This window comes from Corvus kubaryi, unplaced genomic scaffold (assembly GCF_017639235.1).
Source record: "Corvus kubaryi isolate FWS band 111438036 unplaced genomic scaffold, C.kubaryi_AGA036_p1.0 137, whole genome shotgun sequence".
NCBI lineage: Eukaryota > Metazoa > Chordata > Aves > Passeriformes > Corvidae > Corvus > Corvus kubaryi.
The window spans coordinates 25287019-25302397 of NW_024580671.1; the positions used below are offsets into that span (position 1 = coordinate 25287019).

A 15379-nucleotide genomic window follows, 5' to 3' on the forward strand; every position below is an offset into this window, starting at 1 on the left:
TGTTGAGATAGAACCTTTTATTATAAATAAGCAGTGCCCATTTGAAATGGGAGTGGACTGAGAATAATTGAGGAGTTAAGTTGTATTTTGGCAAGTAGTGAGCTACTTCTATCAAGTATTGCCTTACTGCTGAGAGAAAGTGCAGCTGCAGCCCCTGAACTGTATTTTGGTACCACATTTCCTCATACAGGAAATGCTGCCTCACCTTTACCGCATATGAACTCGGATAACTTTTCCCCCTTCAATCACCACCCGCAGTTCCACCTTGAGGGTATAACTCACTGTATTCTGACCAGTCTCTGGACTGTATCTAGGAGACCAGTTGTGGTTTTGGTCGACTGAAAGGTTTAAACCTGTCTCAGGCTTCAATCCATTGGTCAGCAACAGAGAAGAAAATGGAGGATTCTGGTAGAAGTGTGACACTGTTGGGGCTGCCCGAGGCAGCACAGCATCCAGCTGCAGAAGTCCTTGGTGTCAGCTGCAGCAGGCAGGGAAAGCTGTCAGCTGCAACAGGCAGGGGTTGGCTGCAGCTTGCAGGGAAAGCTGTCAGCTGCAGCTTGCAGGGAAAGCTGGCTCCTTCCCAAGGAGCGAGTCCCAAAGGTGGTGCAAAAGCGTCGGCAGAAGCAAAGGATGAGAGAGGGGTCTCTGTGTAGGTTCCAGCTGGTTTATTGCTTGTGGAGGGTCCAGGGACAAAAGACAAGGGAGTGAGAGGGAACGAAGTATTTTATATGGGGGTGGAACAAAGGGAAACAACCAATGGGGATCGACTGAGGAGGAGGAGCTAACAGGGGAATAACCAATAGGGATAACTTAAGGGAGGGAATTACATGAGTAGACCAATGGGGTGTCGAAGAAGGGAGAACTTTCCAGAACTAATACATAGGCAATTAAGGGAAATACACAAACATGAACTTATACATAAAACTGGGTGGCGAATTCCTGAACCAATAAACTTAAAACATGTAAACTAAGAACCACTAGGAACGTGGGAACTCACCGTAACCAAGGGGTGAGGATTAGACCTTGGTGTTCTGGAGGCCTGGCCACCAGTCCTCTGAATGCTCTGCTGCAGTGGCCACTGTCTCGTGCACTGCAACATAAGTGCACAATAACATAAACTCAAATATTTGTTCTGAGAAGAAATAAAACATTACTGCTGCTGCCTGGAAACCTGCTGATGTTTTTGAACTTGACTGCAGGAAAGGGCAGGGCAGAGAGACCAAGAGAACTTGTTAAAAATAAATAGAAATGAAAATGCGGGTTAGAACTTAGGCATAAGAATAGAAAGGTGTACCAAACAAATATTGTTGAGTTACCAGGTGCTATATGAGTATCCAGGTATCCAGCACGTGGAAACATATACCATGCAACTTGCATCTTCAAAATCACCTATTTGACAGGATTGTCATCACAGTTGTAAAAGAAACTATTATTTGAAGTACCATAATTTTATGTTTTCTTTGGAGCTTTTTCAAAGGGAAAGAATTATTGGAATTTGGCAAACACTTCCTAAGAACTAAGATGTTCTAAGATACACTATTTCTAGAAGTGTCTAAACCCTTGTTCTTTATCAGTAGGCTTGGAATAAAGTAGTAGTGTCATGTAAAGACGTTTAGCTCATGTTATGAGCACTACCTGTTTTTTATTGGTATGTGTGTGAAAGTTGGTATTAGTATTTGGATTCTAATGATCATGAACTATTGATTAGGAAACCAAGAACTGCAGAAGATTTGTCTGAGGTTTCGTTCTGGAACATTTTAATTTTGTATCTCTTTGTTCTTAGAAGTTGGGCATAGTAGTATGTGGATTTCAACGGATGCTGCAACATCTGTTCTTGAGCCTCTAAAAGTAGTATGGGCCAAATGCAGTGGATATCCGTCTTACCCAGCTCTGGTAAGTGCCCACCTTCCCAGAAGTAGAGTAATGATACTGTTTCTGGTCTGAAAACACCATGTGCAAACTTAAGGTAATTGGTAATTTCCCATTCAGGTTGAATAAAGGTACCTTATTCTGCCTTCTTTACTGTGCATTGAGTTTGTAAAGTTACTGCAATATCAGATTTTAAGTCAATAATCTCTGCTACCCTGCCTGTCCTTGGAGATGTGCTATACTCCTGTGTCATGGTTTAACCCCTGATGGCAGCTAAGCTTCCTGCAGCTGCTTGCTCACTCCCCATGGGTGGGGGAGAGTTGGAAGTGAGGAAACTCGTGGGTTGAGATAAAGACAGTTTAATAGGGAAAGCAAAAGCTGTGCATACAAGCAAAGCAAATTCATTCCCAACCACTTCCCATGGGCAGCAGGTGTTCAGTCATCCCCAGGAACACAGGGCTCCGTCATATGTGGCTTGGGAAGACAAACACCATCACGCTGAATGTCCCCACCTTCTTCCCCCAGCTCTGTAGAATGAGCATGATGCCATATGGGATGGAATATCCCTAGGGTCAGTTGGGGTCAGCTGTGTCACCTCCAACTCCTTGTCCACCCCCAGCCTCCTCACTGGTGGGGCAATATGAGAAGTGGAAGAGGCTTTGACTCTGTGTAAGCATGGCTCAGCGTTAACAAAAACATCTCTATATTGTCAGTGCAGTTTTCAGCCCAAATCCAAAACATAGCCTCATGCCACCTATACCATAAAATAGCCATACCACCTACTGCAAAGAAAATTGCCTCTATCCCTGCTAAAACCAGCATACTTGTCTCAGTAGTCTTTGTTTCTGCATTATATATTATTTCTGCTTCAAGATGAGTATAAAAATACTTCTGATTCTACAGCTCATTAAAGAAACAAAAAACTCAATAGTTGGAATGAACTGACTGATTGCAGACAATTGTGAGTGATGTACTGGAAACTTAAAGCTGTTGTTAATATAGGAGATGTATATGCTTCTGTTAATATGGGAGAAATAGATGCAGTTCTACTTACATCAAGGCTTGCAAGAGAAAATGTTGATAAGGTGTTTGGCTTTAGGGCTTTGGGGTTATATGAACAGTTCATACACTGGCTTGATTTATATATGAGTCTGGACAATCCTGACTTTTAATATGTGTGTTCTAAGGACAACATGAAATGTAATCATACGGAGTCAGGTTAAAACCTCTGGAGGTGACATTCAGAGCGCTTGAGTGCTCTCAGTGGCTAACTTGGCTCAGATGCTGAAAATTTGATGATTTGATTGTCTCTTGAAAGGTGTTAGCACTAGATATAAGCTGATGAAGACCAAAGGGTTCTTTTTCTGCCTTCTTTTTTATGTCAGCATTGGTGTTTCTGAGAGTGGGATAAGTTGATTGAGGAGTTAAACCTTCATCAAGAGAAGAAAATTGTTCTGATTTCTACAAACTCCCCACAGTATTAGCTTTGTGTTCAATTCCCAAAGTCAGTTTACTGTGGATTAAGATTGGTGCCAGTGTGGATGCTAGAAAAACAACAGGAGTTTGTAGAGTAGGAGATGGGTAGAACAGGCATGGAGTAAAGACCCTTCTTTGGGTGGAAGCTAAGCACTTCATAATGCTGTGATCTGCATACCAAGGAATTTTTCCATCAGGGTGGTTAGTTTAATGTTAGCAGCATATTCCCTCTCTCCCTCAAGTTCTGTTTAGAAAGACTTTGTGACTGTAACTGCATGTTTTGCTGAAGACTGAGTTATTAAATTGGATATGCAAGATATTTGAAAGTGATACCCTTTTTTTTTCCTTTTAAGATTTTTGCTGCAGAGTTTGAGTATGGAGCATGTATTTTACAGAAATACTTCTACCTTAAAATAGGTTGTTTCTTTAAGGTATATGAATTTCAAACCCCAGAATTTGAGGTCAGTTACAACTTTTAGAAATTCTGGTTTGACTTTTTCATTCTAAAACCTGCTTGTCAGTCTCGATTGTATTAAGTAAAATTCAGATGGGACTTTTAAGAAGAACTGATATGGGTGAAAAATGCTTTTTTCAGTGTTTTCATTGAAGTCTGCCACTAGGTCTCCACTATGCCTGTTCAGCTTATGTCAAAAAGTTGTGTGTAACATGAAGTCAGTTTATATCCAGTGGCTGTTTACTTTACTATTTTCTTGTTAACTTAATTTGTAATACCTTCTTAAATTACATCATTTTAAATATGAGGAACTGTCCTTTCTTCTCTCTTACAGATTATTGACCCTAAGATGCCTCGTGTTGCTGGCCATCACAATGGTGTTACTATACCAGTGCCACCTCTAGATGTACTGAAAATTGGAGAACAAATGCAGACCAAATCAGATGAGAAACTATTCTTAGTACTATTTTTTGACAATAAAAGAAGTTGGTATGTTACTGAAATGTATTGTTTGATGCAGTGACTTAAAATTTTGAAAACATACCTTTGGTCCAGAAGAAAACTGAAACATTATTTTTCCATGGATATCATTCCTATGGAAGTATAAATTATAAGGTTAAAATTTCATATTTGAGTCTGGTTTTGGACCAAGGTATATATCATTTTGGACCAAGGTGTATATATCATCACTGAAAGATATCTTTTTATGGTCAGTTTGGAAGAAAATAATAGAAGTCATTAAATAGTCTTTTCTATTTGCAAGCTGCTTTTGTTTATTGACCGATAAAATTGCTTCATAGGTTTTTTAAAAGCAACAGTCTAACATACATCTCTATCATCCTTCATTGTTGCTTTCCAAATTACAACACTTCTCCCCCCAGTCTACTCAAGTGCATTTTCTTTGAATTTTTAACCTGTCTTCAGTTAAATGCATTATTAACATTTTTGTTTAAAGTTCTTAGCCTTTTCTAAATTTTTTCATGAAACCTTCCCTTTTTCCATTTATTTTGGTACTAGCAATATGCTCTGTAGAGCCTGAAGGAGGATAATTCACCCAACAAAACATTCTCTTTCCCTCCTGGGTGGTCTTTGGTTTTAGGGCTGGTGGGGTTTTTCTGTGGGAATATGGGGAGACATACTAGGTTTTTTGGTGTTCTTTTCTTTGTTAGGGTAGTTTTTGGTTTTGGTGGATTTTTCCTAGACATGGAAGCTTCTCATCTGCCTCTCATCAAACTGTGTATTTCTTTTCTGTGTTCTCTGTAGACCCTCTCCTCTCCAAGTTTCCATACAGGTCAAGCTAACTGTAAATCTGTCCATATCTCAGTTTTTCTCTTGAATTTGCTTACTTTTAGGTATCAGTTTCCTCTTTAGGTGATTGTATTTGGTGTCTGGTGATGCTGCCATTCTCCTGACTTTCTCTGTGCCAGTACACTATCACTTAAATAACTTCCTGCGTAATCTTATAAGTGATGTTTGCTCTTCTGCCCCTTGGATCTTTCAGCATAATTTCTGTGTTCTTCAATTATTTTTTAATTAATTGGTACTTCTTCATAATTGTCTTTGTTCGGTTGCACAGAATTCCATAGGATCCTGCCTTCTTCTGCCTCTGTTGGCAGAGAACATCTGCATTTAAACATACTCAGCGTTCTGTTTCTCATTTTTTTCTCTTACTGGTGTCACCAGTGTAATGCATGTTCTTCCTGGCCACTTTCTTAGTAATTGCTGTAATTGCTTCTTGATCTGGGGAGTCCTCTGCAGCTTAAACTTTTCAGATTAGTCTCTATATGCAGGTGGTCCTAAATCTTGTAAATACTATGTAAAGTTGTCTCTAATGGGAACTCTGCATAGATGGACGGGAAAAAACTCAGTACCTTTTCCATCCCCTTTCCTCCCCTCTACCCTGACCCCACCAACTTGTTTTTGTAATGATCCTTTTATTATGGTTATTCTGGCACTCAGAATTCTCCCTGTGTTGTGTCTCTTTCAGTCTTGAACTGCTGTCTGTGATTTTCATTCATTTGCAGGGTGTGTGTCACCTTCAGTCTGTGATACGAGTATCTATGGATTTTCATATGTGTTTCTTCGTCTTCACCGCTTATATCTGGAGGACTTGGAAAGCTTTGTTTTAAAAATACCTTCTTAAAACTTCCTCTGATCTGTAGTAAAACTGATAGTGGTTAGACTGCTGCTTTTCATGCTGTTACCATACTGTCTCTGTCCTTGTACTGACTCTTCACATTTTATTTCAGTGTGTATGCTCACTACAATAGGGCTGTAGTTTAGAGTGCTTTAAGAGAATGAAAATATTTCAATATTTCAATTTTACTCATTTAAAAGAAAATTTTTGCAGATTTGACTGTCTGATTTCCTATTGGTTCGGTTCCAAATGGTTTCCCAAACTAATGTTTTTGAACAGGAGGGCTTCTGCCTTTTGTAGGATTGGGATTGCAGACTACAGTAACATACCTTGATAGATATTTATTAATTTACCTGATTTTTGTTTTCCTTAGTGTGTGTAATTTAAGAAAACAGGATTGCAATCAACATTTATGAAAATAATGTAAATTTAATTTATACTTTTAAAGTAAATATTTAGAATGCTTTAATTAGAATGGGATGTAGAGATTTTTCCATTATTACTCCTCTATGCCCAGAATTTGAAGACATTTATGGAGCTTAGAACAGAAAAGTACCCTGAATATGGAGCTAGTGGGATTTCATACTGCAGGGTAAAAGCATGCTAGTCAGAACTTCCTTGCCAGTTCAGCTTTCCCCATAAGGAACAAATTGAGATGCCTGAAGTGTAAGGCAAAAATCCATCATCTGAAAACTCCTGGTGATACTGGAAGGGAAAGAATGAAGACAAACAATACTGTGTCAGGTGACTCTTGAGCCATGCCCATTGTTAGTTGCTGCTGCCTATTTAACTGCATCAGTATTTCAGGCTAATTTTTTTCTGTTGATACTTAATCACTAAATACCACTGAATTGGAATGTAGCCTCTGTTTTATGGAAGAGATTTTCTTAATATTTCATGTTCTTTAAGTATTTAAGGCAAGTAAGCACTACCTTAAAAGGTGTTTTATTGTTTTGTTCAAGATGGTAAAACTGATCTGCAATATGAGAAATACGGCATAGTAGCCCTGACATTTCTGGACAAGCCTCTTGATTTTATTCTATATTTAACAGATTTATTTTTTGCCCTTTTGTTACAGGCAGTGGCTTCCCAAATCCAAAATGGTTCCCCTTGGGATAGATGAGACCATAGACAAGTTAAAAATGATGGAAGGACGTAACTCGAGCATACGAAAAGCAGTAAGAATTGCTTTTGATCGTGCTATGAATCACCTGAGTCGAGTCCATGGAGAACCAGTCAGTGACTTCAGTGATATTGACTAACAGAGATTCTCTAGCAAGGCATGAAAAATACCACAGAGACTTGAACTCTAATAATGAACCTCTTTGTCTAAAAGAATGTATTGAAGATACAACCCCTTACTTGTTGATTCAGTGGCTGAGTTCTGCAAACTTGAAATGGTTGAGCAATTCTTCTAAATCACCATTGCCATATTGATTAATTATTTTATTGTGTTGTAGATGGAGGATTTTCCACTAAACCTGTTAAAATGTCTTGTTCATAGTGTTCATAATTGTACATAAATGTATATTCAACACTTAACTTATTCTGATTTTAGAAGTAGCTCCTTAATTCCTTTTATAATTTTGCTGGGGAGGGAATTGGGTTTTGTTTCTTTCCATGCTTTTTACTTTTCTTTCTTTCTTTCTTTCTGAGGTTAAGTTACCTAAGCACCATCTTCCAGCTTAAGGTGTTTAGTGGATATTAAAGCCTAATATCAAAATGGCATCAAATATATGTTTGCCTAAATCATATACAGTATGGTGCTGCTTGTATCATTTCTTCCGTGGTCTGTAGCTTCTGAAAAAGACTTCTGAATGTTTGTGTAAATTGTTGCTCTTTGCACAAAGTACCACATATTTAAGATTGATGTAAATTTACAATTACAAATATGTATTTTAAGAAAGGAAGTTGAGTTATTTTGGAGGGTACTTTGTGAGAAAGACATCAATAAAAATTATACTATGTACATCACTTGCAAATCACCAAAAACACTCCATTGTTGCCCAAAATGAATTAAGGTTGTTATTGTTTTAAACAAACCTGGCTTAAAGCCTGCAAGCACATTCTTTCTGTCAAAACCATATCCCATTTATCTCCCATTGGTTTAATTTTGTTGATATGTGTGCCTCCCTGTGTTTTATTTATTGTAGAAAATGTATTAATTTGCTTTATAATGAAAAATAAAATTGACAAATATATTGATATGCATTTTTATACAGGCACATGAGAAGACAACTTGCTTTGGGAGAAAAATGTATTGGAAATTGTATAAAATAACTCGATGGTTTGTGTGTAATTTGGTTTTTTGGTAACTTGTAATCTTTCGTTTCCAATGAGGGGATTTATGTAACTTTTAATTTAGAACACTTTGGTAGCAATAGAAACTTTGGATACATTTTTGTATGGTACATGTGATGTATATAGAATTAGTACTTTATTTTTATTTTTAAGAAGTAAAGCATTATGTTTGGGCAGGGGGAAGAAGGAGGGTGGGTTTCCAGAACTGCATTTTTATATTAAAAAGAAAAAAAATAAAGTCAAGATATTGATTGTTGTAGCTACTTTATTCCTACCTTCACTGAGATACTGAATTTGTAACAATGAAAATGGCAAGGTATGTTTGCAATGTGATTTATAATGGCTCCATTATTTATAAATGCACTGTGTTTGAACTCTTTTGCAGTGATATCGTAAATACTGTACCAAGTTATATAATATGAAACACCAAATAATGCATATGAATGCACGAAGTATTTATGCCCAGCTTTTTTATAAAGGATTAGCAAATACAGCAAAACCAATACTTTTTAAATCTTTTTTTTTTTAAACTTCATTGAATAGCATACTTCATTGTTAAACCTGCTTGAATCTTTATTTTAAAGGGACAATTAATTTTTAAATAGTTTTTAATGTTTTTATTCTCTATTGTTTGTAATACCCCCGTAGAAGCTTGAAATAAAATTTCTTTCTCAACTGTAAATTTTGTCCTGAATTTAGCCCCTGGGATTTTGCTGCAGTGCCCGTTTTCTTACTCCATGACTGAGCTGTTCCAGAGGCACTAGGCCAAGAAGCTGAATGTTCTTCTGTGGCACCCAGCATTGTCCTTACTGACCCCTTGGCATAGGAGGTATTCCAGTTAGCTGAGACCAGTTGCCTGTGATGGACTCTGATAATTAAGGATGAGTTGGATAAATTTCACAAATGGTCAAGCAAATAGTTTTCTCAGACTTGACAGCAAACACAGCTTTAGGGAGAATAGTGATGGCAGGTACCCTGGAAAGAGCATCATTGAGGTGTGCTGCTCTCATGGCCACAGCAGCCACATCAGTTAGAAAAACAAAACTCTGGTTGCTTGCATTAAGTAAAACTGTATAATGACTTCAAGGATCTGCCATATAACCATTCTTTAAAGGCAATGGAGCTTAACTGGGGCAATGTTGAGACAGTAGAACCACTTGTTGTTGTTAGGACTCTGTTAAAGGGTTTTCAAAAAAGTACTCTGCATCAGATTTTATTTCAGGCTGATTCCAGAAAATACACTCAAATTTTGTGTGGGTAAAACTAGATAATGATTCACAGCCTCATTTTGGCGCACAGAGAAATGGGCGTTTTCTCTGTCTTGGACCTTGGAAAGCTGAAATGCAGTTACAACAGAAGTTGGAAGGTGATGGTACCTGTAGGATAAGAATGTTAATACCTGTGAAATATGAAGTGCCAGTAAAAGTATACATACAGTTGCAAAATGATTCTTTAGAAGGCTTCCTACATTCTCAGTTTCTTCTCACGCTAGCAACATCAAAGGAAAGAGCTCATCTTTTGTAAGCAAAAGCACAGCATTAATTTAATTGTTTTGGAATGATTTTTTTTAATCACATCTTCAGTGATCTTCACTTTAGTTTGAATTTTGCTCAGACTTCCAAGTTTTCTTTTATGGCTTTTCTGTTCAGAGGTTGTTTCATCAGTTCCTTGGAGAAGGAAAATATTCTGCCTTTGTCTTACAGGGGACTGCATGCACCTAGGAGAATTTTAAGCTGGAAAACTTTACTGATTAAAAGAAGCCTGTTAAGTATCCTGACAAAGCATATTGCATCTTCTTCTGATTAAACTGGCATGAAAGGCTAGTTTATTTTTGTTCTGGAAATGTGATTGAAACTGTCCCAGGAATTCTCCCCAGATCCTGTCTGAGAGGAGGTTGCAGCAGTGTCAGTTGCTGTTCCCATATTCTCTTGTGATGAAGTCCAGTGTCATCCAGTGGCTCTTGAGATTGGGTTAAAATCTAAGACAATTTCTCAGACTTGCCAATCTTTGGTGTGACTTGGGTGCTTTTAAGGGATTTCATACCTACTCAGGAAAGGAAATCTGAGCTCCAAAGCTGCTTTATTTCCTAATTCTGTGGCCTAACCAGATACAGTAGTGGGATGAACACGTGCACATCGGAGAGTGCTTCACTATATTTTAGACCAGGTTCTGTGATAGTAATAATAACAACATAGAGTGGAAATCACTATTCTAGTGGAGAGAAAAAAAGGAACACCACATTCTGGCTTGCCAACTTCTTGGGGAGTGTTACAGTTGTAAGTATAAGGTGTAAGTTTGTGCATTCACTGCTCAGTTCTGGTGTGATCATTTCCTGTTAATAGAAGCATGAGAGATCCACATCGTCAGTTGAAACGTTGTGAAAATTTCTTTTCTTGTATCAAAATATGAGCAATTATGTTACAAATATTTAGGGCAAAAATGTGACTAGAGAATAATGTTTTCTTAAAAAAGTTTGTTACCAACCCCAGTGATTTTTTGGGGAATGTTTGTTGTGATTTTTTATCTTTTACACTAGAGGGAGCAATGCACACAGACTATCACACCCACAAATGAAGTACTCAGTTTTTCCTTTTCAAAATCCTGCTATTAAAACTTCCAGCTAACAAAAAGTCTTTTTTGCTTCTAGTATTTCTAGTCCATCAAAAGTAGCTTTCTCTGTTCTTGCTGCAAGTGGGGCGGTTTGGGAATGCTTAGTTTTAACTAGAGCTAGTACAAAGGACAGATAGCTCTGGATTTTCTGGCTCTCATGTCTAATTGCAGATGACAGGTGAGTAACTTCTTACACTTTTATTGTTGATTTTATTTTCGGAGTTGCCTTCTGTAGTGCTAGAAGAGGACTCAGAGGTGGTTGCTGCTGGTAGCACAGTGCAAGTCAAACATGTCAATTAACAGAAATACTCCAGGAGGTGAAGGTTCCAGATGAGACAGTTGCTCTCTCCTGCAGGCTGGCAAGGGGAGATTGTTTTGAGGATATGCGTAAGGGAATCAAATAAATTCATTTCAGTTGTGTGATTGCATGGGTAAAGGTTGTTGTCTATGTGAGAAAAAACTTTCTCACCCCTGGTATGTCTGTAACAAAAAATACAGAAATGAAATGTAAATGGAGGACACATTTGCTGTCCACATCCTGTTTTGCACCTTTGGGTTACCTTGTTTAGATTTTTGTTTAACATCATTCAGTTGCTATGACTTACCTGTTTTATCAATCCTTCCTTGGAAGATTTGTGTCCTCTAAAACTTTTAATGTAGAAAAAGAGTAAATTCAAGGTAATGACAGTTTGAAAAGTAATATTTTGGAATAACATGAAGATGATAAACTCTTTTTAAACTTTTGGGAATTGGCATTTGATGGGGAGGGGCTGTAATTTTTTTTTTTACCTGCCTACTTATTCAACTTTATTGGCTGTGCACAGAAACTGCTATCAAATTTCTGATGGTCAGGAAAGAAAATACAAGATCTCAGCAGCTGTACTTTATTCATGAGCTTTTTCAATTGTTTCCACATGTTAAACTAACACTGCAGTGATTGTAGTCACCCTGTTCTATTTTCTGCTTATACTACGTGGAGAGAGATGACAGAATAAGAATTTTATTTTTCTTTTAATAATTTAAAATACTCTTTAAATTTTTAAAATTAATCCCTGTGATACCATGTATCTTCTCATCACACTGCGGCTCTGCTGCCTTTGTGCTGCTCTGCTGCCTTTTTATTTTCACGGTTCCTCCAAGCTCAGCTCAGTTTTTGATCATCTGTTTTGAAGCCTTCACTGCAGCACTGTCAGCAAACCTGGGAGGTTTTTAAATCTGGCTATACAGTGAGGTGTGGGTTGTTGTGAATAGTTTCTATGTCCAGTCTTTGGTTGCTCCTCTTTATATGAAGCTTTATGTATTGATAAGTACGTTTCTCATCTCCCCTATTAAACTGCATTTTTGGTCTTGTCTCAGCTGTTTGGAGCCATTCTCTGCTGTGAAGGGCTTCACTTTGTGAATTCTAGGGAGATATAACTGCATTCTCTGCTCAGCTTCCCTGGCAACAGTCCCAGGTAGGTTTGGCCTACAATGATGGGTTAGGAATGCTCACATATCTTCCTCTCCTGTGGTCAGTTACTGGGTCCTTCACTCCTCCATACTTGGCTTTATGAGGATAGGAATTTTTACATCCTTATAAAAAAACCCCAAAATACCACAGAAAAAGCTTATCTAAATACATGGAAAGTACAAGGAGGACAAAGAAGAATCTACACCTGTCATTTTAATGGGAAAACAGAGTTGCTAATAGATGGTACAAAGATGATGAAGGATTGGAGTTGTGTTGATTGATTTTTGGGCTTTATTTGTCAGTGTTTTTTGGATTGTGACAGTTTGTTTTTTCTGACCCCTAGCCCTTGTTAAAAAAAGTTGATAATACACTTGTTTCATAATTTTGCTTTAGGGCCATGGAAACTTGATGCTCATGCTCAGGTAGATGGAGAGCTACAGGAACATGAGTAATTTTTGTCAATAATTAATAGGGAACTATTGAAAAACATTAGCAATTTTTTACCATGAAACTAGTAGTATTTTGGGACTTGGAAGACTAATTTTTCAGTGTGCAGAGTTCACAAAGGTATTGTAAAACTGTAAATTACTTTAGTTGTAAGAAAACCAGTCATTTCTTCTTTTCTTTGGACTCATTTAAGGAATAATTTAAGATTAAGGTGTTCATGAAGTGTTGCTGCATAAGGTTTTCTGTTTAGCATTTCTACAAGGAAAATTTTATAAGGAAACCATTTTATAAGGAAAATAAGAGAATACAATTATCTTAATTAAAAATAACCATGAAACATAATAATATTTAATAATGTAATCTTTATAATATTGATATAATATTTAAAATAATAATCTTAAAATAATTAAGATAATATTCTTTTATGTTGTAGACCAAAGAGATCAGCTTAATTTACCACAAGGTTTTCTTTTCTAATAGTTCTGATTTTTAATGCTGCTTAAATAAAAGTCTGTTGTTCCTCAGCTGTTCCTCTTGCACTGAGAACGAGTGGCAGCAAACCAACACTCGCTAGGAAGCACAAAACAGAAAACATCCCAAGATGCTGCACAGACAAGAGCAGACATTTGGACAATCCCCACTCAGGTGCTCAGCTCATCAGTGCCTCCCTTCCGTGAATCACACAGTGCGGGGACTCATGGGTGGAGCAAGCAAACAAGCTTCCTGCATGGATCTCCCGCGTGGTCATTGAAGCAGTGGGGTAGAGGCAACTGGGCATTGAAAACAAAACAAAAAACTTCATAATTTTGCAACAGGAATCACGCAATAATGCAATAGCAGGTCATTGATGGCCCAGAAGTCTCTTCAATGCTGTGTTGTTACTTCTTAATTGTTAAGCTGCCTCATGACAGGTAAACTTCTTGCCTCATTTCCTTAAGTCTAATTCTACTATGAATTATTTTCCTTTCTCTCCCCTCAGTTCATATGTTAAAATAAAGTCAGAATAGGTAAACAGAATTAATGGTTGCCAGGATGAGAAAAGCAAACACGCTGTGGTTTTTTGCTCTCCTTTTTGTTTACTTACTCTCACATTCTGTTTATTATTTACTTCATGATATTTTGAATTGTTGTGGTGGTGTTTATACAAGCCATATCATTAAAAGGTATAACAGTTCTAGTTTATATAAAGATAGTGATATTTTATGTAGATAAAATGTGTCATCCAATATTGTAATTTTTTCCTGTTTTTCAGAAGACCTTCTGGAATGGAATGAAAAATACTTCTCATCAAAATAAAGATTAAGACAGAATTGTTAGCAGTTAAGAGAAGTTACTGAATTATTTGATTTATCAGAAATTATGCTTGTCAACCAGAAAATATAAGGAAAATGTAAAGAAAACTGAAGGAAGAGGTAAAGAACTGACAACAGGAAAATAGTTTTTATTTTAAAAGTCCTAATTTATAGGCAAGGAAAAGGAAGCTGCATAGAAAATGAGAGCAGGATTCTCAGTTTAGAGTTAGAATTAAAAAACAAATAAGGTCAAAGACAGTAACAGCAGCAGATATTCACATGACACCTCCTCCAGAGCCTTGTATGCCAGAGACTGTTCATGCTGCTTATTACTGCAATTGTCCAAAGTGTCTATCAAATCTCCCATGCTTCATATAAGCTACTTGCATAAAAGTAAACCATTAGCATTTTAACACCTCAGGAACAAAAAGTTTTAGTTTCGAAAACTCTGGTCTTATTTTATATTTAGTATTCAGTAGTTTTATTAATCTTGGTTAGTGTGACACTGTCTTCTGTGTCCAAGGTTGCTAGAGTTGACAGTGACGCATTCAGTCGGGTTAGGTGTAGCGAAGGAACTACACAAGTCTGTTTTATTACCTGTCTCTCTAAAAATTACTTTTGGGGACAGCCTGAAGTTTGTATTAGCTTTTTCAAAAGCCTCTTTAATGTCAGCTGTGTGTGTACAATTACCAGCTAAAGAACAAACACAGTTGCAAAGCTGAAGCTGAGCCTCCTTAGCTGTTGCATTTGGAGCAAGAGAACACAGGAAACCTTTGCAGTAGATGTTGGTCCTCTCAAGCACACATAATCCAATTACCACTATCTTTTCTGATATTCATGGGATTTTCTGTAACATAAAACCACAGGCTGTTTGGCTATGAGTTTAGACAACCTCTTACTGATTAATTGGATTACAAACAAGAGGGAGAACAGTTCTAGATCCAGACAAAAGCCATACATGGCTTAGTGCTGCTGCTGCTGCTATTACATTAGTTTCAGTCAAACTCCTATTGCTGGAAATTGAGTGGCTTAACCAAGGACAGTAGCAATTCAGATTGTCCAGGGCCACAGAGAAAGCCTGGGACAGACCTAGGAATCCAACTGAACTTATTTCTGCCTCAGTGGCAAAATTACATCTTCTTTTTTAGTCAGTTGATAGATTTGGGATTTAGTCACCGGCTTAGCTGCTCAGTGAATTTTGTTAGAAAAGGAGTGTGTTGGGCTGACCCCAGCTAGCAGCAAAGCACCTGCAGAGCTACTCCATCACTGCCTGTGGGATGTGGGAGGGCAGAGGAAGAGCAAAAGGGAGAAAACTTGTGGGTCGGGATTAGACAGCAAAAAGT

At 37.5% G+C, this 15379-nt stretch overlaps 1 protein-coding gene across 4 annotated transcripts in view; it reads left to right on the forward strand.

Moving 5' to 3' along the window:
* The window catches only part of BRD1 (bromodomain containing 1), a 60668-nt gene extending 51749 nt beyond the window's left edge, over positions 1-8919 (forward strand). For 3 of the 4 annotated variants that reach the window (XM_042018255.1, XM_042018256.1, XM_042018257.1), the window contains 3 exons: positions 1784-1893; positions 4134-4288; positions 7015-8919. In XM_042018255.1, the coding sequence (XP_041874189.1) occupies positions 1784-1893; positions 4134-4288; positions 7015-7198 (449 nt within the window). In that variant the 3' untranslated portion in view covers positions 7199-8919. The remainder of the gene's footprint in view (positions 1-1783; positions 1894-4133; positions 4289-7014) is intronic. The other variant, XM_042018254.1, reaches the window with a different exon arrangement.
* The last annotated feature ends 6460 nt before the right edge of the window (positions 8920-15379 follow it).